We start from the raw sequence: 21,859 nt of genomic DNA on the forward strand, positions 1-21,859 counted from the left end.
CTGTTACAAAAAATGATTTACAAATATAAATTTGTGCAAATATAAATGTAAAATTATACTACAAATATAAAAATCACATTATAATATTATACATACATTCCTCAGGAGATTCTCATATATACCTCCTTAGCTGAGAATTTTGTTATGGTAACAAATAGGAGTTTGTCCTAGTGAAATTCATTAATTCATTGAGCATTTACTGAGCTCTTATAATTGGTACCAAGGACAGAAAGAGCAGTGGGCTGTGGTTCTAGTACCCAGAGTACATTCCCAAGAAAAAGAACAGTAAAGGCTCCAAGGGGTAAAAATTTATTTATATAAACAAATTACCAAAATCTGAAATGGTGCTTGACAATTTCCTTTTAAAATTTACAAGTGCAAGTTTTTGCTTCTATGGTATAAATAATTAAAAGACTGTCTGGAGCTTTTGAGATATAGTGTTAAAGTTAGCAGTCTGACCAATCTTGATATTTCTTTGTTTTAAATTAGTCTTGTTTCTCTGTGTTATCTTCCTTAGTCTCAGGGTTGCTAAAATTTCTCTTTATAAACTTTGAACCCAACTTTAAAGTTCATTCTTCTCTCGATTTTTTCAATTACCCTTTAAAACTTAGTCATATATTAGCAACATCTTATTTGTGATTAAAAGAAAATTTGTCAAACATGACCTGATGAGTATGTTTTAAATAGAGGGAAATGATAACAATGAGATTTCATTAAGTAAAAATTATGATTACTTGCAGATTGGTAATCTGTCACATAGTATAAAAAAATCGCCCTTTCAATGAAATTATTTTAGATTATTTTGGAGTTTGTTTTATTCATTTAGCATTTTACCATCAAACGCCTGGCACAGTGTTTGCTTGGTGCGGGAGATATAAAGAAATGATGCAGACATGATTTATGCTGGATAGAGTTTACCACGTTTGTAGTTATAAGCAACATTCTAAACTTAAACACTTATAATAAAGTGTAACTAGTGCCGGTGATAAGTATGGGCTTCTGTGAAAATACAAGTGGGCAGAAGGTTCAGAGAAACACGTTCTAAAAAGCTTCCATCCCTTTTGAGACCTAAAAGATGAGTAGGTGAAGAAGCCTGGGAAAAATATTTCAGGCGGAGGGAATGGCACGTGAAGGCTGTGGGTGAGAAATGGAATGTATTTGAGAAAGTGAAGGTTTAGTGTGGCTGGATCTTGGACTTGGATTCTTGGAGGGGAGGGGTGGTGATGGAAGATGAGGTCAGAGAGGTAAACAGGAGCCAGGGCCTGATGGGTTTGTAAACCAAATAGGTTTTGGGCAAGACCTTGGCAATGTTCTGAGAATGGAGGTCAGTAGAGGAGACGAGAGACAAGTTTACTGAGAAAGTGGTAGGTTGGGTATGTGATCCAGAGCACAGGTGGAAAGATTGTTTTGAGGAATGTTTTAAGCATGTTTTGGAATGTTATTAGGAGGTGAAATGGATGGAAGGAATTAAATTATATTTTTAGAAAGATCACTTTAGGGGCTTCCCTGGTGGCACAGTGGTTGAGAGTCCGCCTGCCAATGCAGGGGATGTGGGTTCGTGCCCCACATGCCGCGGAGCGGCTGGGCCCATGAGCCATGGCCACTGAGGTTGTGTGTCCGGAGCCTGTGCTCCGCAACGGGAGAGGCCACAGCAGTGAGAGGCCCGCGTACCACAAAAAAAGAAAGATCACTTTAGGTCCAGTGTGGAGAGCTGATTGGAGGCAGTTGAGCCTTAAGGCAGGGGACTGATGGGGAGGCTGTTGTAATGATCTAAACAGTAGTTGATGGTGGCCTGGACTAGGGTGATGGCACTGGTAATAGGTAGAAGTGGACAGACAAGGATATTTCAGAGGCAGAGTTGATTAGAATTGGTAATTGCCAGGAGGTGGGGAGAGGGAGGAGTAGTGAAGGTTGCTATGGAAGTTTCTGACTAGGGCAATGGAGTGGAAGGCAAGGATATTTATTGAAAGTAAACTGGAGAAGGAGTTTGAGGGAAGTGGCTGGTGGGGGGGGATGGTGATTTTAATTTGAGGGCATATTTAGTGTGCCTGTGTGGACCTGGAGTTCAACAAAGAGCTAATAGTTGGGTTTATAGATTGAGGTTTCATCAAAATGGTAAAGACCAGGGAGAATATATGGAAAAGAGGCTCTTCAAATTTATTTTTCAAGACGGGAGGAAGAGCTTTGTCAAACTGTTAAACTATGAACTTTCTCCCCAGAAAAGTACACGTGCATATAACAGTTTTTGTTTTTATTTTGTTTTTCTTTCCCACTATGGTTTATTATAGGATATTGAATATAGTCCCCTGTGCTATACAGTAGGACCTTGTTTATCTGTTTTATATATAGTAGTTTGTATCTGCTAATCCCAAACTCCTAATTTATCCCTCCCCACCGCCTTTCCCTTTTGGTAACCATAAGTTTGTTTTCTATGTCTGTGAGTCTGTTTCTATTTTATAAGTAAGTTCATTTGTATTATATTTTATTTTTTAAAAAATATTTCTTTATTTGGTTATGCTAGGTCTTAGTTGCAGCAGGCTCCTTAGTTGCGGCTCTCTGGCTCCTTAGTTGTGGCTTGCGAACTCTTAATTGCGGCATGCATGTGGGATCTAGTTCCTTGACCAGGGATCGAAACCAGGCCCCCTGCGTTGGCAGTGCAGAGTCTTAACCACTGCGCCACCAACGAGGTCCCTGTATCATATTTTAGATTCCACATATAAGTGATAGCATATGGTATTTGTCTTTCTGCTTTACTTCACTTAGTATGATAATCTCTAGGTCCATCCATGTAGTTGCAAATGGCCTTGTTTCATTCTTTTTTATGGCCGAGTAGTATTCCAGAGTGTGTGTGTGAGTGTGTGTATCACATCTTTTTTCTTTCTTTTTTAAATTAATTTATTTTTTATTAAAAGAATTTATTTTTTAAATTTCTTATTTATTTTTATACAGCAGGTTCTTATTAGTTATCCATTTTGTACATATTAGTGTATATATGTCAATCCCGATCTCCCAATTCATCCCATCACCACCCCACCCCCACCCCCCTGCCACTTTCCTCCCTTGGTGTCCATATGTTTGTTCTCTACATCTGTGTCTCTATTTCTGCCCTGAAAACTGGTTCATCTGTACCATTTTTCTAGCTTCCACATATATGCATTAATATACGATATTTGTTTTTCTCTTTCTGACTTACTTCACTCTGTATAACAGTCTCTAGATCCATCCACGTCTCTACAAATGACCCAATTTCGTTCCTTTTTATGGCTGAGTAAAATTCCATTATATATATGTACCACATCTTCTTTATCCTCATCTGTCAATGGGCATTTAGGTTGCTTCCATGACCTGGCTATTGTAAATAGTGCTGCAGTGAACATTGGGGTGCATGTGTCTTTTTGAATTATGGTTTTCTCTGGGTATATGCCCAGTAGTGGGATTGCTGGGTCATATGGTAATTGTATTTTTAGTTTTTTAAAGGAACATCCATACTGTTCTCCATAGTGGCTGTATCAATTTACATTCCCAGCAAGAGTGCAAGAGGGTTTCCTTTTCTCCACACCCTCTCCAGCATTTGTTGTTTGTAGATTTTCTGATGATGCCCATTCTAACTGGTGTGTGATACCTCATTGTAGTTTGTTTTTTTTTTTTTTTTTGCGGTACGCGGGCCTCTCACTGTTGTGGCCTCTCCCATTGCGGAGCATAGGCTCCGGACGCGCAGGCTCAGCAGCCATGGCTTGCAGGCCCAGCCACTCCGCGGCATGTGGGATCTTCCCGGACCGGGGCACGAACCCGTGTCCCCTGCATCGGCAGGCAGACTCTCAACCACTGCGCCACCAGGGAAGCCCTCTGCCCATTTTTTGATTGGGTTGTTTAATTTTTTGTTATTGAGTTGTATGAGCTCTTTGTATATTTTGAAAATTAAGCCCTTGTCAATTGCATTGTTAGCAAATATTTTCTCCTATTCCGTAGATTGTCTTTTTGTTTTGTTTATGATTTCCTTTGCTGTGTAAAAGCTTATAAACTTGATTAGGTCCCATTTGTTTATTTTTGCTTTTATTTCTGTTGTCTTGGAGACTGACCTAAGAAAACATTGGTATGATTTATGTCAGAGAATGCTTTGCCTGTGTTCTCTTCTAGGAGTTTTATGGTGTTGTGTCTTATATTTAAATCTTTAAACCATTTTAAGTTTATTTTTGTGTATGGTGTGAGGGAGTGTTCTAACTTCATTGATTTATATTTGGCTGTCCAGTTTTCCTAACACTGCTTGCTGGTGTTTTCTCCATTGTATATTCTTGCCTTCTTTGTTGACGAGTAATTGAACATAGGTTTGTGGGTTTATTTCTGGGCTCTCTATTCTGTTCCATTGATCCATATGTCTGTTTTTGGGGCAATACTGCACTGTTTTGATTACTATAGCTTTGTAGTATTGTCTGAAGTCTGGGAGCGTTATGCCTTAGGATTGCTTTGGCAATTCTGGGTCTTTTACGGTTCTATATAAATTTTAGGATTATTTGTTCTAGTTCTGTGAAAAATGTTATGGGTAATTTGATAAGGATCACATTAAATCGTAGATTGCCTTGAGTAGTATGGCCATTTTAACAGTGTTAGTTCTTCCAATCTAAGACCATGGGATATCTTTCCATTTCTTTGAATCATCTTCAATTTCCTTTTGTCAATGTTTTGTAGTTCTCAGCATGTAAGTCTTTCACCTCCTTGGTCAGGTTTATTACTAAGGTGTTTTTTTTTTTTGATGCAATTTTAAAGGGAATTTTTTTTTTTACTTGCCTTTTCCGATATTTCTTTGTTAGTATAAAGAAATGCAACAGATTTCTGTATGTTAATCTTGCATCCTGCTACCTTGCTGAGTTAGTTTATCAGTTCTAGTGGTTTTTGTGTGAGTCTTTAGAGTTTTCTGTATCTAGTATCATGTCATCTGTACCAATGCTCTGTTGAATAGAAGTGGTGAGAGTGGGCATCCTTGTCTTGTTCCAGATTTTAGCAGGAAGTCTTTCAGCTTTTCACCATTGAGTATTATGTTGGCTGTGGTTTTGTCATAAATAGCTTTTATGATGTTGAGATATGTTCCCTCAGTAGTTTTTATCATGAATGGATGTTGAATTTTATCAAATGTTTTTTCTGCACCTATTGAGATGATCATGTGGTTTTTTTTGTCTTTTGCTGATGTAGTGTATCACATTGATTGATTTTCATATGTTGAACCATCCTTGTGATCCTGGGATGAATCCAACTTGATCATGTGGTTTCAGTTTGCTAATATTTTGTTGAGCATATTAACAGTTTACATATAATTCTGAGGTTTACAGGATGGATATCTGTGCTCCTCGGTTTATAGAGTAAAAGAGGACCTAAAGTAAAGCCCTGAAGAACCTCAAGTTTCATGGGTGGAACAAAGGAAAAAGATCTGGCATAAAAGACTTTGAATGAATTTTATGCTTGGTGTAAAACCAGGTGAATGTGGTGTTAAACAGAAACCAAAAGAAGAGAGGGGTTTTAGAAGAGGGAGTAGTCAGTAGTGGCAAATACCCCTCAGGGGTCAAGTGCGATAAAGAATGAAAAGTGTCCATTGGGTGGATTTATTAATTAGGTCCCCAGGGCTTTGGAGAAGCAGTATAGGGGCAATGGTGAGAGTGGAAGCCAAATTGCAGTGGATTGAGGCATTAGTGGATATAAAGAAGTGAAGTCACAAAGTGTAGACAGTGTTTTAAAGTAGTTTAGTTATGAAGGAAAAGAGGTAGGATGGTGGCTGGAGTGGGGAGGCATGGGCAAGACTTGAATATGTTTAAATACTGATGAGGCAATCGGTAGAGGAAGTGGAGGGAAAGTTCTTGAGAAAGTGATGGGTTGGGTATGAGATCCAGAGTACAGGCAGAAGGATGGTGTTAGGAGAGTAGACATTGTAAGTGGAAGGAAGAAAAAAAGAATGAGTGTTGAAACAGTACGTTTGTAGGTTTAGTGACAAGAAGTTGGAGGACTTCCCATATATTTTCTATTTCTCTTAAGTAGGGTGTGCATTTATTTTACATCTTGAATCTTAGGATGGTGGTTAAAAATTATGAATGCCTCGTCAATACTGGAGATTATAATTTGGATTTATGTATGTGTTGTATATGTATTGATCCTGAGTATTCTGTTCAGTTTATATGATGATAATAAAAATTTATAGAGGAGTTATTCTTTTTTTTTTTTCTTAAAACGTTTAATCAGATCCAATTCCAGGTTCTATATGACAACAACACCCACCCTCTTGGTTTTCTCTCGCTCTTTTTTTTTTGGCCACACTGCGCGGCATGCAGGATCTTAGTTCCCCAACCAGGGATTGACCCTGTGTCCCCTGCAGTGGAAGCACAAAGTCTTAACTACTGGACCGCCAGGGAAGCCCCTAGGGAAGAGTTCTTCTAAATCAAGTTTCTGATTTGGTACTCCGAGTTATGGCCTTAGCTTTCATGATTGAGTTCTTATGTTTTTAAACTATGACAGGGCCTAAGAGACTCTGACTAGTAAATCAGTATCTTGTGCTTACTTAATAATTTTATTCATTTACTGATGGCATCTGTGTTCAAAATTATTTTTATTTGAACTTTTCAAGTGATTAATTATATTTAGACTTGTTCCCAAGGTTTATGTTAAATGAATTTTTATACACTAAACTTGCAATAAGTGTGACTAATTGAACAGACCATTTAAACTGTGAGTAGAAGTGGGTAGAAGTTAACCCAACATTACTTTCATAGATATTTTATAAATTAAAATATGAATATATGGAAATTGGTGGTTTCCCTTCACTTGTAACAAGTTTGGATTAAAGAAGTTAATGACTGTATAAACAGTGATTTTTAAATTGACATGCAATTCACATACTGTAAAATTCATCCCTCTAAAGCATGCAATTCAATGGTTTTAATATATTCACAAGGTTGTGCAGCCATCACTGTGTAAGTGATAATTTAATGCAAGGTAATCCAGAGAATGTGGATTTGGGATAGCTATCTCAATATATTAACTTAATTTTTGGAAGGTATAGTAGATCTCTCTTGTCATTGAGCCGATGTTTCTGTGGAGTTTAGATGGAGAGTAACAGAATGTCATTTTTTAAAAAAAAGTCACCAGTATCAATTAAGCTTTGTTTTCTTGTGATCCTCTTCAGTATAAAATTATTTTACCCTTAAAAAAAAATATATATATATATATAAAACCCCCAATTTACATATTTCCTCCTTAGAACTATATTTTTCCCTTGCCACTAAGCCACTCTGAGACTAGATCTTGATGGAAGACAGGAAGTGGTTCTTTATTAGAATACCAGATTTAAAAACTTTCTTGCCCTCAGCTGTTACTGGTGATCATTGCTGAAGTTGCCACCACTGGTTCAACTGTCTTTTGCTAGTCTTTAATCAAAGATTGTGATCATATTTCATACCTTGCTATAGTTAGTGTTTAATTATTATTCACTGGTATTTTCAGTGTTTCGAAATGAAACTTTGACAATGCAGTCTCACCATTTTAATTCTTCCCATGTATTTTTTGTTTCCTTTACAGTACTCTGTGCAAAAAACTTGGTGAAAAAGGATTTTTTCCGTAAGTAAATTAACTTTAAATCTTGTATGTTGTGTGTAGATTCTTTGGAAAGCATTTTCAGAATTCTCTGGTTTAGGGATTTCTCTATTCAGAAATATACTCAGTGTTGTTTTATGAATTCTTTGATTCAGAGGCTTTTGGCATCACATGTTTTAAAGACGATTTTGTGCTCCTTAGCCCCTTTCCCTTTATCCACCCCCCCCATATTTGTGTGAAACGTGTGTGTATATGCAGATGAATGTAATGTATATTGAAGGTGTGCATACTACTAGATTTCTAGAAAAGGTTTGAGATTATTTCGTAAGCACTTTTTCCCCTAACATTTTATAGGAAATTTTACCCATGCATTCAGGAGTCATTAGAAGGAAGAGAAGTCATTTAGCCTGCTTGGAATTTCCAGAGTATAGGAAAGAAATCTCTGCCACATTTGATCGTAGAATCTCTTATGTCTCAGACTCCAAAACAGACATTTAGTTCACATATTTGCAGTCTCTTTGCCAATCTGTTGTGAAAATTTTTGTGGCTTTATTTAGGATTAAGTTTTGCGAGGGAAGATTGGGAAGTACCACTCACGTGTGTGTGTTTACCCTATAATATTATACTTCACATTCGCTTTAAATTATTATGTAAAAATGATATAATTTTTGGACTTCCCTGGTGGCTCAGTGGTTAAGAATCTGCTTGCCAATGTGGGGGTCTTGGGTTTGATCCCTGGCCTGGGAAGATCCCACATGCAGTGGAGCAACTAAGCCCATGTGCCACAACTACTGAGCCTGTGCTCTAGAGCCCCTACAAGCCACAACTACTGAGCCAGCGCGCCACAGCTACTGAAGCCCATGCACCTAGAGTCCATGCTCCGCAACAAGAGAAGCCATCACAATGAGAAGCTGGTGCACCGCAACGAAGAGTAGACCCTGGGCTTCCCTGGTGGTGCAGTGGTTGAGAGTCCGCCTGCCGATGCAGGGGGTGCGGGTTCGTGCCCCGGTCCGGGAAGATCCCACATGCCGCAGAGTGGCTGGGCCCGTGAGCCATGGCCGCTGAGCCTGCGTGTCTGGAGCCTGTGCTCCGCAACGGGAGAGGCCACAACAGTGAGAGGCCCGCGTACCGCAAAAAAAAAAAAAAAAAAAAAAAAGACAAAGAGTAGACCCTGCTCGCCACAACTAGAGAAAGCCCGCGTGCAGCAACGAAGACCCAAAACAGCCATAAATAAATAAATAAATATATTAAAAAAGATACGATTTTCAGTAAAACAAAAAAGTCCAAGCCAGCAAAATTTTTTTTGAATTTTATTTTTTTATTCAGCAGGTTCTTATTAGTTATCTGTTTTATACATATTAGTGTATATATGTCAATCCCAGTCTCCCAGTTCATCACACCACCACCACCCCGCCCCGCCAGTTTCCCCCCTTGGTGTCCATACGTTTTAAGCCAGCAAAATTTGATAAGTAAAAATATTTGAAGTTAGAAATAGAGAAGTTCATTAGATTTTTAGATTCAGGTCCTATCAGCCAGCAAAAACTGGCTATGTATGCTGTCTAATTTAATATCTGACTTAGTTAATTTTCAAGTGTTTGATTAAAAGAATAATAAGCTCTTGATATATTTTTAAATCATACTTAATTCATTCCACTTGAAATTTTATTACTTAGTCTTCCTAGAGTAGAACCTGAATTAAAGTTTATAAAATAGCATAAACTATGTAATTGAAAAATTATGCTTATATGGGAAAGCAATTAAATAGGATAATCTGGGACATAATTAAGCAGTTTTCAGTTTATGTACCATGTGCCTTCTACCCCAAAGCATGTCGCAGGAGGAGAGGCCAGTGTGACCTCTCTCCTTGCTGCCACCAATTAATGTTATCTTCACAGGCTGCTGCTGAACTACCCACCTCATCCCTGTTGCTAATAACCTAATAGCCAATGTGTACTCCTTTTACCCTCCTTAAGGTTGATCCAAGGTAGGATTTATCCTAGTGGGACTGCAAAGTGGCCAATGGGATTGGATAGGCAGGTGACAAGAAGAGGGAGGGAAGTGAGTAGTGCACACTCTTAGAGCTTCTATACTCCCCAAGACAACTGGTCTGGTTTGAAAGACAAACTCTTCAGTTTTGTCTCCTAGCCTTCCTTCCCAAATTCTTTTCCTTCCCCTAGAGTCCCAAGACACACCTTCTCCAATAAAATATCAGATATCCTTGTCTCAGTTTTCCTAGGAAATCTAGAGGAATCTTACTCTAATTCTCTGTAAGCCCCTGAGAGCCGATTATTATCAGTTATATGATCTTTATCTGTCCTTAAGTTGTACGTGAAAGAAAGAAGGAAATCTTCCCCTTTTTTATTGTTGTAAGCAGTAAAAATTGATAAAAATTCTTGAGTTGTGAGCTTGCTTCAGGGATAAGAAAACTAGGGGAAATTGTGTGATTATCTTTAAAACTCAGAATGGAAAAAGCACTTGATGACCCTGGAAAGGAAAACAGGAAAGCCAATCCTGAGGCTTTCAGAAGGGACTCAGCCAAGGATGGAATATCCCGCAGGTTCACAGTGGCGGAGGTCCTCCTGCTGTGATAGATTTATATTTATTTTTGATCTGTTTATAAGTTGAGGGTTGCCCACATTAATTTCAGAGAAAGAGTTAAGTAATAGTTCCTAAATCTTTTAATCAAATTTGAGTGAGAGTGTGCCTTTATTGATCAGAATGCAGTTATTGATACTGTAATATAGTTGTTTTTGCTTGTAAATCAGTTTAAATCATGTTGAATGGGAAATGTAAATTTTAATATGAAGCATGACTATAGGCTGAGTATATATATGTGTATATATAAATATATTTAACTATAGAAAAAAATGCAGTGCCATGTGTTGTCTTTTGGAATTTGTATACTTTGAGATAATACTATTTATTCCAGGGTATCTACCTTTGCTGAGAAAAGTTTTGCTAACGCATTTTTTGGAACTATTTTCAAACTTACTGGCTTTTAAAAATAAAAGTACAGTACATCCCCCTTCCCCCAAAATTTTGGCAGGAAGAATTTCAGACACATAGCAACATATAAGGAATTTTACAGTGAATACCCATCATCTAGATTCTGCCATTAACTTTATCACCTATCTATCCATTTATCCATTATCTGTGTTTTTAAAAGAATGTTTTTATTAGTATCAAATTCTTTCCATTTTTTATGCAACGTTTAAGTAAAAACTGTGTGTGTAAGGTACTTTGTTAAGGTTTGTATAGGGGCCAAATTGAAGTCAGTGAGCTGCAACATGGTTGGTTGAATGTATTTTTTCTTCCCCAATCAAAAATAAAGCTTTATTTTCTCTGGTAAGTAACTCTTAAGTTGAAATTTTTGTTTCATTATTTGCAGCTCATTAAGTGCGTTAGTGTAGTGAGGAAGTTCCTGAGCTTTAGCTATTTTATATGACTCAGAAATGATGGGGAGAAATTTTAAAAAGTACTTTAGCCACTTCATATTTACCGCTAGAGGTCTCACTAACTTCTGAAAACTTGATATCTTTGACTACACTGGAAGAACTTGGCTCTCAAGTTAAATTCTTGCAGAATAATATAATCAGGTAAGTTGAAACCTAGGTATTTTTTTGTTAGGGAATAGAGCTTGTATTTTGTATTATTTAACAGAAGGGAAACATAGGAGGATGGGACTTAGACTTTCATACTTAAATAAGGATCTGGAAGCCACACCTAGTGACTTCTGTGTGGAAAATGTTGTTTTTCTCAGTCCTAATTCTTTAACTAGTTAAGCACCATCTAAAGGGAATGCTAGAAATGTGATTTTTGTTTGTTTTTGCTTGCAGACATACATTTATCTGTTTATTTGTTTAGATGGTAGAAACAAAAGAACAAGATAAAATGGATTCCTCCCAGGAGAAAAATACTTAATGTTATTGAAGGTAGAGGGGAAAGTATTCTTCCATTAGACACATCTACAAATGGTTAGGTATTATTGAAATACTAATATGAATAGTGCTAAACTTAGTTAAACAATATAGTTAAATAGATTGCTATGCTAACTTGCCAGGTTTTTTCTTAAATACTTAATACTCTTAAATATTAGTCTTTTCTTACTTATTTGAAGTTGACAGATCACAGAATCATAGAAGTGGGAAACTGGCTAGGTGATTTTTGTCTGGCCTTAAATCTTGGCAGATTAGTATCTTGACTTAAAAAAATTAGCATAGATATATCAAGGTACAAAATTTCTGCGATTATCAACACTTACCAACATTTCATTTTAGTGTCTTCAGCTGTCCCTAGGAAATTTACAGTATCTCAGTATGTCTCACATCTAAACTGTTGTTGTGGTCTCCAATATTTTATTTAGTTCCACCTTCATCCCCTGACTTTTAAAATTCTACTCATCCTACCGTTCTTCATCCTACTGTATGAAGCTTAACAACAGCTTCTCTATACCTTTAATCTTTCCTTCTCTGAATACCACTAGTAGACAAATATGACAGTGTATTTACAGCCATGCTCAAGCGTCTAAAGTGGCTCCCTGTTCTCTACCTCAGTCATTCCAAGCCTTTATTTTCTGACTTTTAAGCCTCTCTTACTGGATCCGTCTTATCTCTCCAACAGTATTTACTTTTACACCTTAGCACAAATGCTTTGATTAAACCCCTCAAAGTCCTTCAAATATTGTTATACCCTCCTTGGAACGCCTCCTGTTTGTCCTTTAAAGCCCAGATGAGTCCCATCCCCTCAGAAAGGCGGGGGGGGGGGGGGGGGGGGGGGCGGGGGAGAAGAAAGCCTTTTTCTATTGTTCACACTCAACTTGTTCTGCTTTTCTGAGCTCTTGTACTCACTGTTGAACTACATAGTAAATGAGAGGTGTGATACAGCATAGTGGTTAAGTGCATGAAATCAAGAACCAGATTGTGTGTGCATGGGTTTAGAATCTAAACTTTAGACCCTGCCTCTGCCACTTACTACTGGGTGACCTCAGGCTAGTTAATTAACCCCTTTCTGCCTTCAGTTTCCTCATCACTAAAATGGAATAGTAGTATTTACCCCATGGGGTAATTTTGAAGATTAAGAGATCTAACATATGTAAAGCATTTAGAATAGTGCCTGACATAGTATTATAAAGTGCTTTCTTTATAATCAGTATGGTCAAAAACTTGTTTATTCTCAGGAGTTTTTTTTGGTTTTTTGTTTTTAGTGTATGGTGTTTTAATTTTCCCAATTAGATAGTATTCTCTTTTAAGGCAGGATATTAAATTTTTTGTTTCAGTTTCTCATCACTCATGATAGTTAATCATTAAAACTTTTTGGCTAATTTGATATCTCTGTAGCCTGTGTTACTGTGTGAAAACTTTAATAAGCTCTTTCCTTTAAATGAGCTACTAAGGGAGACCGTGGGAAATCTCTAAGAGAGCCAGGGATGTTTTAAGCATTCACCTTTCTGGGGTTAAAGGGCTGGTAAAGATCTATGATAACTTACACATTATAAAGTAATCTCTAGACTTTGGTAGTTTAAGCTGAGCGTGTTTTGAGATAGGAGCAAGAAAAAATGTAGTTTTTGATATTTAATGTAGAGTTAACTTTAATCTTAGTTTTAAAATTGACCACTTTTCATTTATAGCTTATCGTTAAACTTTTTATGAAGAATGGAATAATCTTTTGTAGCAAATATTAATCTTTATTTAATTAATCTTCCATGTCAAAATATTCTTTAATTAAAAAAGAACCCTCCCTTTTTTCCCCACAGGGCTTCCTGATCCATTTGCTAAGGTGGTGGTTGATGGATCTGGGCAGTGCCATTCTACAGATACTGTGAAGAATACACTTGATCCAAAATGGAATCAGCATTATGACCTGTAGGTTTAAACGATTTATTTGAAATGAAACATGGAATCACTGTTATTTGATATAGTCTTTGAAAAGAATCACTGAATATGATCTGAGTTTGATCTGTGGTGTAATTTGGTCCTCACAGAGGGATGCAAAACCTAGTGTGAAAGTACTTTGGCTTATTGATAGCTGGTTTTGGAAGGTGAGCTATGCTTAATAAGCCCATGAAGAACAAAATGGATACACGGTATAGAGCAACCCCCCCACACACCTTTTTTTCAATCAAATAAAGGTATTAATTCACTTTAGGTCAGTTATAAGTATAAATCAGAAATCATAATTGGAGTACACTCATAGGCATTCTTTTTGTTTCTTATATGGATGGTTTCTTCTAAATTTTATTTTAATCATAGTAGCATATGTACTGTTTTTAAAAAAGCAGATGATACTGTAGGTCTTTTAATGGGAAAATGCAGTTAACTGTCCCATTCTTATTCCTGATTCCAATTCTCAGGGTAACTGTTTTCAATACCTTTGGCTGTTTGTTCTAGAATTTTCTTCTGCTTCTAGATATCATGCTTATTTATAGCATTTAATATAAATATATATTTATTTCGTGTTAGGTATTATTTTTACATTTTCTACCATAGAAAATGATTTAGCTTTTACAGCTGCTATCTCTCATCCCATTCCTACAACATCCACGTGACCCTTTCCTTCTCCCAGTCCTCCTGTATAGTTATTTGAACCTTTTCGGCTACATCATTGTTCTGTGTTTATGCTATTATGATCATGTAAATATTCATAACTGAGTCACGTGGTGTGCAGTGATTACATTTTCTTTCTTGACAACTTCTGTTTTTATGAAGTTAATAACTGTCTAACTTTGCCATTTGTTTAGTTTTCCATCTCATTAAGAAATTCACAAACTCTCTTACAGTACTGAACGTCTCCTCTGCTTATTTATGTTCACCACATGAAATAGTCTGTTGGCTTTGTTTTCTTCTTGGAGATAGCCCTCCTAGAGCTTCTATGCTTTACTTCAGTCTGGACTGGTAGTTCTCTAAGACCTTCTGCACAGTTGTCCTGGAACTTGCCTTTATCATTATGTTGGGAATTTCGTTTCTCTCTTCTAAGTCCAATGACTTCTTTTTTTTCTGTTTACTTCCCTGTTTTTTTTTTTTTAGATGTTGGGGGCAGGAGTTTATTAATTAATTAATTTATTTTTGCTGTGTTGGGTCTTCATTTCTGTGCGAGGGCTTTCTCTAGTTGTGGCAAGCGGGGGCCACTCTTCATCACGGTACGCGGGCCTCTCACTATTGCGGCCTCTCTTGTTGTGGAGCACAGGCTCCAGACCTGCAGGCTCAGTAGTTGTGGCTCACGGGCCTAGTTGCTCCACGGCATGTGGGATCTTCCCAGACCAGGGCTCGAACCCGTGTCCCCTGCAATAGCAGGCAGATTCTCAACCACTGCACCACCAGAGAAGCCCCTACTTCCCTGTTTTGGTGAAGTATGTCTTCCATTGTTATCTTGAGGAAGAGTACAAAGATGGGGAAAATTTCTTTGAGTTTATGTCTGAAGATATATTTTGTCTTCTTACTTGGTTGATAGTTTGTCTGAGTATAGACTTCTAGGTGAGACATCACTTTCCCTTCAAATTTTGAATACATTACTCCAGTGTCTTCTAGGTCTAGATCAGCACTGCTGAATAGAAATACAATGTGAGCCACAAATGGGAGCTTATCTGTAATTTTAAATTTTCTAGTAGCCACATTAAAAAAAGTAAAAAGAAACAGATGAAATTAAACTTAATATATGTTTTATTTATCTAAAATATCTTCATTTCAACATGATATCAAAATAAAATAATCGAGTTGTTTGTTTTTTGTTTATTTTATACAAAGTCTTTGAGGGACTTCCCTGGAGGTTCAGTGGTTAAGGCTCCGCGCTTCCACTTCAGGGGCACAGGTTCAATCCCTTGTTGGGGAACTATCTCGCATGCTGCGTGGTGCGGCCTTTAAAAAAAAAAACCCAAAAAACAACGAAGTCTTTGAACTCAGGAGTTTGTTTTGCATTAACAGAGTGCCTCAGTTTGGGCTAGTTATATTTCAGGTACTCAGTAGCCACATGTGCCTTGTGACTACCATTTTGGACATCGCAAGTTTAGAGTATTGCTGATGGCATCCTGATTTTGGTCCTTCATGATTGTTGTTTTCCACTGGAAGATTTCAGGGTATGCTGTTTTTGCCTGATGTTAAATTTTTTGTTTTGTTTTGTTTTTTTGTTTTTTGCGGTACGCGGGCCTCTCACTGTTGTGGCCTCTCCCGTTGCGGAGCACAGGCTCCGGATGCGCAGGCTCAGCGGCCATGGCTCACGGGCCCAGCCACTCCGCAGCATGTGGGATCTTCCCGGACCGGGGCACGAACCCGTGTCCCCTGCATCGGCAGGCGGATTCTCAACCACTGCGCCACCAGGGAAGCCCGATGTTAAATTTTTTAATGATGGACTTGGTATATCTGAAATATAGTACTAGATACTGTGACTTTAATCTGGATACTTAAACTCCTGAGTTATGAGAAACTTTTCTATTTATTTAATCATCTATAGATGATTTCCTCTTCTCCATTGTATTTCTTTCTCTCTTTTACTTTTTCGAGAACTCCTGTTATTTGGATGTTATCCCTCCTGAATTGATCATCATTTAGTTGTCCTATCTTTTTCTCTCATATTTTATCTTAGTTAAAAAAAAAAAGTTATAATAAAAAATTTTTGTTCTAGTAAAAAATTAAAAACTACCATGAAATATTTGGGCTGTTTTCCCAACTTTGTTTTCTAGCATTCCTATTTATTGTAATTTCTGCTCTCAAATTTTAAATTTCCAATATCATTTTGCTTTCTGACTGTTCCTTTTTCATAACTTACTCTTATTCCTAGACGCAATATCTTCTCTGATGAGAGAAGTATTATAATTGTAGTGTTTTTCTGTTGTATTGCCTCTCTTTTCTCAGATTTCCTTTTTTTTCTTAGTTTGGTTTGGATTTCTGTCTTTATATTTAAGGGGAGGCACTTAAATGTTGATTGGAAACTCTCTACCCATGGGTAGAGCTGATCAGCTTGGTAGGGTAATCAGGAGTAACTGTGACATTTTCTGCACAGAATTTTCTCTCTCCTTCCTGGGGGCTGTATTCCTGGATGCTTGTGTTCATGGATCTGAACGGCATAGGGATGCTAGGAGGTCTCTCCATTCACTAGATTAACCTCTTCTTAATACTCTGTTTTTATTACAGAATTTCACCTCCTCCCTCAGCTGTGCCTAGTTTCGCTGAGTGCTGCCACGTTTTGAGGATGAATTAGGTTGGGGAAAGGATTCAGGAGGTCTTTCCATTCCATTTATTTATTTTATTTTTTTATTTTTTAAATTGAGGTGTAGTTGATTTACACTTTCCATTCCTTTTAAATACTTTGACTTATCATTCTGTTTCAGCCTCATCATCACCATCGGAGTATATTGGGCTTACAGTTTGGGAATATTTCGGGGCTTGGTGGCAGTAGTAATCTTGTTTCAGGGAGTCTATTGCTCCTTGCAGGCTTAGGTTTCAGTTTTCTACAGGTTGCTAATTCTCCTGTTTTGTGAACATCTCCCAGGTTATAAACATGTTAAATGTCCTGATATCCTGACTTTCCAAGTGTATAGCCTTTTAAGCTTCACAGTCATTCTATTTCATGCTTCATCAACATCAGCTTTTCTTCCAAATGTTCCACTTGTCTTTACCTACTATCTATGTAGCTAAGCTTTTGAGTTCTTAATCAGATTCTTTCTTTTCTTTTCTTATTTTGGCCGTGCTGCGCAGCTTGTGGGATGTTAGTTCCCTGACCAGGGATCGAACCCGTGCCCCCTGCAGTGGCAGCACAGAGTCCTAACCACTGGACCACCAGGGAATTCCCTTGATCAGATTATTTAAAGCCATTTCTTTTAGCTTCAATCAGATCTAAATTCAGCCAGGGACCCAGATACAACAGTGAACAAGACATAGTCCTCCAAGCTTACAGCCACGTGGTATATAAAGACAAGAAATAGGAAAGTATAAACAGTGTGATGAGAATCTGTATAGGGTGCTGTGGAAATACATAGAACTTCTTGACACAGATTTAGGAGCTGGGGAGAGCTTCCTAGAAAAAGTGGCATTTAGGCTTATACCCTAAATAGGAGTTAACTTGAGGATGGAGAAGGTGGGAAGGTTCTAAGCAAAAGCTGTCTGTGTGAAGACCCAGAGGTGAAAGACAACGTGATTCTGAAAACAGTTCAGAGAGGCAGCATTGGTAAGTTCACATGTAAGGTAAGGGGAGTGTGGTAAAAGACAAGCAGTGAGAGGCAAGCAGGAGCCAGCTCATGAAGGTCCTTGAAAGCCTATTAATAAGTTTGAATACTCTCTTAAAAGCAGTAGGGAGCAATGAAAGTGTTTTAAGTGGGGAAATGTATTATCAGATTTATATCCAAGAGTGGACACTTTGGCTGTAATGTGAAGAATGGCTTAGAGGGAGCCAAGAATGGCAAAGAAACTAGTTCAAAGATTATGAAGGAAGCTGTCAAATAGAAAATAACTTTATGTTAGAAAAGCGATAAAGTGAATGGAGAGATACAGGCATTGTAAGTATTTTTAATATGGCCTTCAAACTTAAAAAATTTTTTTCCTTGGGGAAAAAAAGTGAAATTGTACTAAAAACCCTGTGCTTTGCTGGATTTGGCTCACAGGCTGTGGTTTTTCTATGGACCCCCTCCTTAGAGTCCTTGCTTTTCTAGCTTTGCTGCTGCTACAGTCTTTCTCAACACAGCAGCTAGAATGATCCTGTCAAAACGTATATCAAATCTGGTTACTCTCCTGTTCCACATCCTCCATTGGCTTCCTGTCTTACTTAGAGTAAAAGTCAGAGTTCATACTATGGCTGACAAGGCCCTTTATGATTTGTCCCTTGTGTTGGTTAGATGTAATAGACTGATATAATAGACAACACCACATTTTCAGTGGTTTAGTACAACAGAAGTATATTTTGTATATAAGGTCCATTTGGCAGGGAAGCAAGACACTGTCACACAGTCATCCAAGGATACAGGCTGACAGAAGCTCCCTTGTCTTCAGTGTATGTTCCCAAGGTGTCTCTGGGCTTTGACATCCAGCCTCCCAAAAGGACGCTTAAGCCATTGGTGGGTGGGCTGCTCTAAGCCCTCAGGGAACCAATATTTTAGCATACCTGTATATCAGGCTTATCAGTTGGGAAACTGATTTAGTGTGATTTTTTTTTTTTTAATGTTTGGTTTGGGGCAATTTAGCTGGTTAATACTTGATTCTGATTCTAGGATTTTTACATATCATGCAGGTACATATTTGCCAAGTTAAATCTGTTTAGGTCTATTTGAAAAGTGATACATGCATACTGAATGTTATTTTAGTCCAGATTTTTTCATTTGCAAGCAACAGAAATGAAATTCAAATTGGCTTAATTTTTGAAAAGTATTAACTTGCATAATTAAACATATACACACTACTATATATAAAATAATCAACAAGGACCTACTGTGTAGCATAGGGAACTCTACTCAATATTCTGTAATAACCTATATGGGAAAAGAATCTGAAAAAGAATAGATATATGTATATGTATAACTGAATCACTTTGTGTACACCTGAAACTAACACAACATTGTAAATCAACTATACTCCAATATAAAATAAACATTAAATTTTAAAAAAAGTATTAGCTTGCATAATTAAAAGTCTAGAAGGGTAGGCATGCTTTAACACAGCTGGATCCAGGGCCTCAAGTGTGCCTTTCACATTACTCATTTAAAAGTTTTAGGGCTTCCCTGGTGGCGCAGTGGTTAAGAATCCGCCTGCCAATGCAGGGGACACGGGTTTGAGCCCTGGTCTGGGAAGATCCCACATGCCGTGGAGCAACTAAGCCCGTGCACCACAATTACTGAGCCTGCGCTCTAGAGCCCGCGAGCCACAACTTCTGAAGCCCGCGCGCCTAGATCCCGTGCTCCACAACAAGAGAAGCCACCACAATGGGAAGCCTGTGCCCCGCAACAAAGAGTAGCCCCCACTCACTGCAACTAGAGAAAGCCCGTGTGCAGAAGCGAAGACCCAATGTAGCCAAAAATTAAATAAATGAATAAATAAATAAATTTATTTTAAAAAAGTTTTAGTTCTTACTTAAGTGGTCTAGGCTTTTTTATATACCAGGTGAATTTTTCTGATATTACTGCTTTATTGAATGACAGTTTAAGGTCAAGGTTGCTGGACCAAAAATTTGACCTCTTAGAGTCATTGAAATTTAGGGTTCTACTGATATAATTATGTTATTTTATTATATTTTCGCATGGGATGACACCATGTTAACAATTGGCTGTGGTAGAGCTTCTCCATACTTACAGGTATATGCACAGACAAGTAATAGTAACGCTTTCCCCTGCTCTGCTTGTCTGCAGGCAGTGAAGTGAAATCTGCAAGAGTCCTGCTCGCTCAAGGCCTGCATACAGGAGAGAAGCAGGGGAAAAGCGTTACAATCAGCTTTTGTTCTACAGCATTTTAAAACATAACAGGTATGTCAGATTTTTGGTCTGTCAGCCTTGACAATGCCTCTTGAAAATGAACTGAGTATTCGCTGAGGTACTAGGTCATGTCATTGAAGTGTATTTAAAATGTGACTGTGATAAAAGTTTTTCTAAGATTTTTGTTTTTGGAAAGAAATAATCATAAACTTCCATAGGATTATTTGACACTAGCTACTAAAATAGTTTTTTTTTTTTTTTTTTACTAACAAAAATTGTTACTCAGTCTGAGAGTGGCAGGTATGATAAAGAATATATTAAAAATTCTTTTTAGATTTTACTTTAGAATTAAAAAAAATTAAATTCAGTCCTGTGGATAGACTGAATTCAAACATATTTTGCGTTATCTAGCCATACTCAAACATTTGTGACTTTAGACTACAAAAACAAAAGAAAAATTTTATACTAACTACTCATAATTGCCAAGTTACTCATGCAGTCATTTTGTTTTATATAGGTATATTGGAAAGTCTGATTCAGTTACGATCAGTGTATGGAATCACAAGAAGATCCATAAAAAACAAGGTGCTGGATTTCTTGGTTGTGTTCGTCTTCTTTCCAATGCCATCAACCGCCTCAAAGACACTGGTTGTGAGTAGATACTAGTGCTTTTAAAAATTTAAATATACATATTTAAATATATATACGTATGTGTATTTTTTGATGGGGAGGCAGGGGTCTAAAAACTTAATTTCCTGTGTGTGTTTGAAACATTGGTAAAAATTTCTGGTCTAAATTTACTTTGTTGACTTTTTAAAAAGAATGAAACATTTTAAATATGTGAAACCTAGAAATGAATCAGAGCTGATACTTAGTATCCAGTGAATTTATAAGTGCTAAGAAATGACTGATATCCAGAAGAATAAAAAGAGGGAATTCCCTGGCGGTCCAGTGGTTTAGGAGTCTGTGCTCTCACTGCCTCGGGCCCGGGTTCAATTCCTGGTCAGGGAACTAAGATTCCACAAGCCGTGCAGTGTGATGCAGCCAAAAAAAAAAAAAAAGTAAAAAGGTGTCAAAGTATTAAATGTCTTTTTTATTACTTAGCACTCATCTCTGGTTTAGGTGGATTTGTGAGATAAAGGGAGTTTTATTTAGATCATTGGAGTGTTTAATGTAACAGTTAAAGGGGAATTATTAGTGAATAAAAATGACATATAAAACTGCTCTGAAAAATTAAAAGTTATAAAAGTAAGACATTATTTTGAGTGTAAGACAGCTGTATTAACTGCTTAACTGTAGCTTAATTTTTCACCAAACTGGTCATTTACAAGATTAGACCAAGATCAAGACATTAGAAGCAATTTCTATATTGGGTTGACAAGTTGACTTGTTAGTGTATGTGTAATTCATGTAACCAGATGACAGAGCATCTTTTTGGGGGTATTTCCATTGGGACATAGATGGAAATATCTTTTTCAACAGAAAAATTTTTTCTTTTTCTACAGAATTCTTTTTTATATAATATAAAAAATATTGCTAGCTGTTGTCATGGGATTGTAGTCCAGATGCCTATTCTAAGCAAAAATTCACATGGACTCCAGCTAAGGAAATTAATAAATAAAAATAGTTTGAATTTAGCTTTGAATGTTAGATATATAATATTAAGAGATGATCCCTTTTAATGTAGTATGATAGCACAACCCAGTTATAAAAATATTACTGTTAAAAAGTAAAAAGGAGAAAATTGAGCTAGAAGTTCTGAGGGGAATTTAAAGGCACCGGAGAATTTCTTATATTTCTGGGTTGACAGGGTGACCAACAGGAGGTAGAAGATGTTGGGATTGGAAAAGGTCTAGCATATAAAAAACGAACAATTTTTGGGACTTCCCCAGTGGTCTAGTG

General features: G+C 37.2%; 1 protein-coding gene and 1 non-coding gene across 2 annotated transcripts in view; one reads left to right on the top strand and one right to left on the bottom strand.

Moving 5' to 3' along the window:
* Positions 1 to 21,859, top strand: part of SMURF2 (SMAD specific E3 ubiquitin protein ligase 2) — a 119,361-nt gene that overhangs the window by 58,046 nt on the left and 39,456 nt on the right. Inside the window, exons 2-4 of the mRNA XM_059997168.1 lie at positions 7,558 to 7,596; positions 13,325 to 13,433; positions 20,475 to 20,608. Of these exons, the coding sequence (XP_059853151.1) occupies positions 7,558 to 7,596; positions 13,325 to 13,433; positions 20,475 to 20,608 (282 nt within the window). The remainder of the gene's footprint in view (positions 1 to 7,557; positions 7,597 to 13,324; positions 13,434 to 20,474; positions 20,609 to 21,859) is intronic.
* TRNAG-GCC (transfer RNA glycine (anticodon GCC)) lies at positions 17,274 to 17,346 on the bottom strand. The gene has a single exon. It is a non-coding gene; the product is annotated as a tRNA-Gly (tRNA).

Source organism: Delphinus delphis, chromosome 19 (assembly GCF_949987515.2).
Source record: "Delphinus delphis chromosome 19, mDelDel1.2, whole genome shotgun sequence".
In the NCBI taxonomy this organism is placed as follows: Eukaryota; Metazoa; Chordata; class Mammalia; order Artiodactyla; family Delphinidae; genus Delphinus; species Delphinus delphis.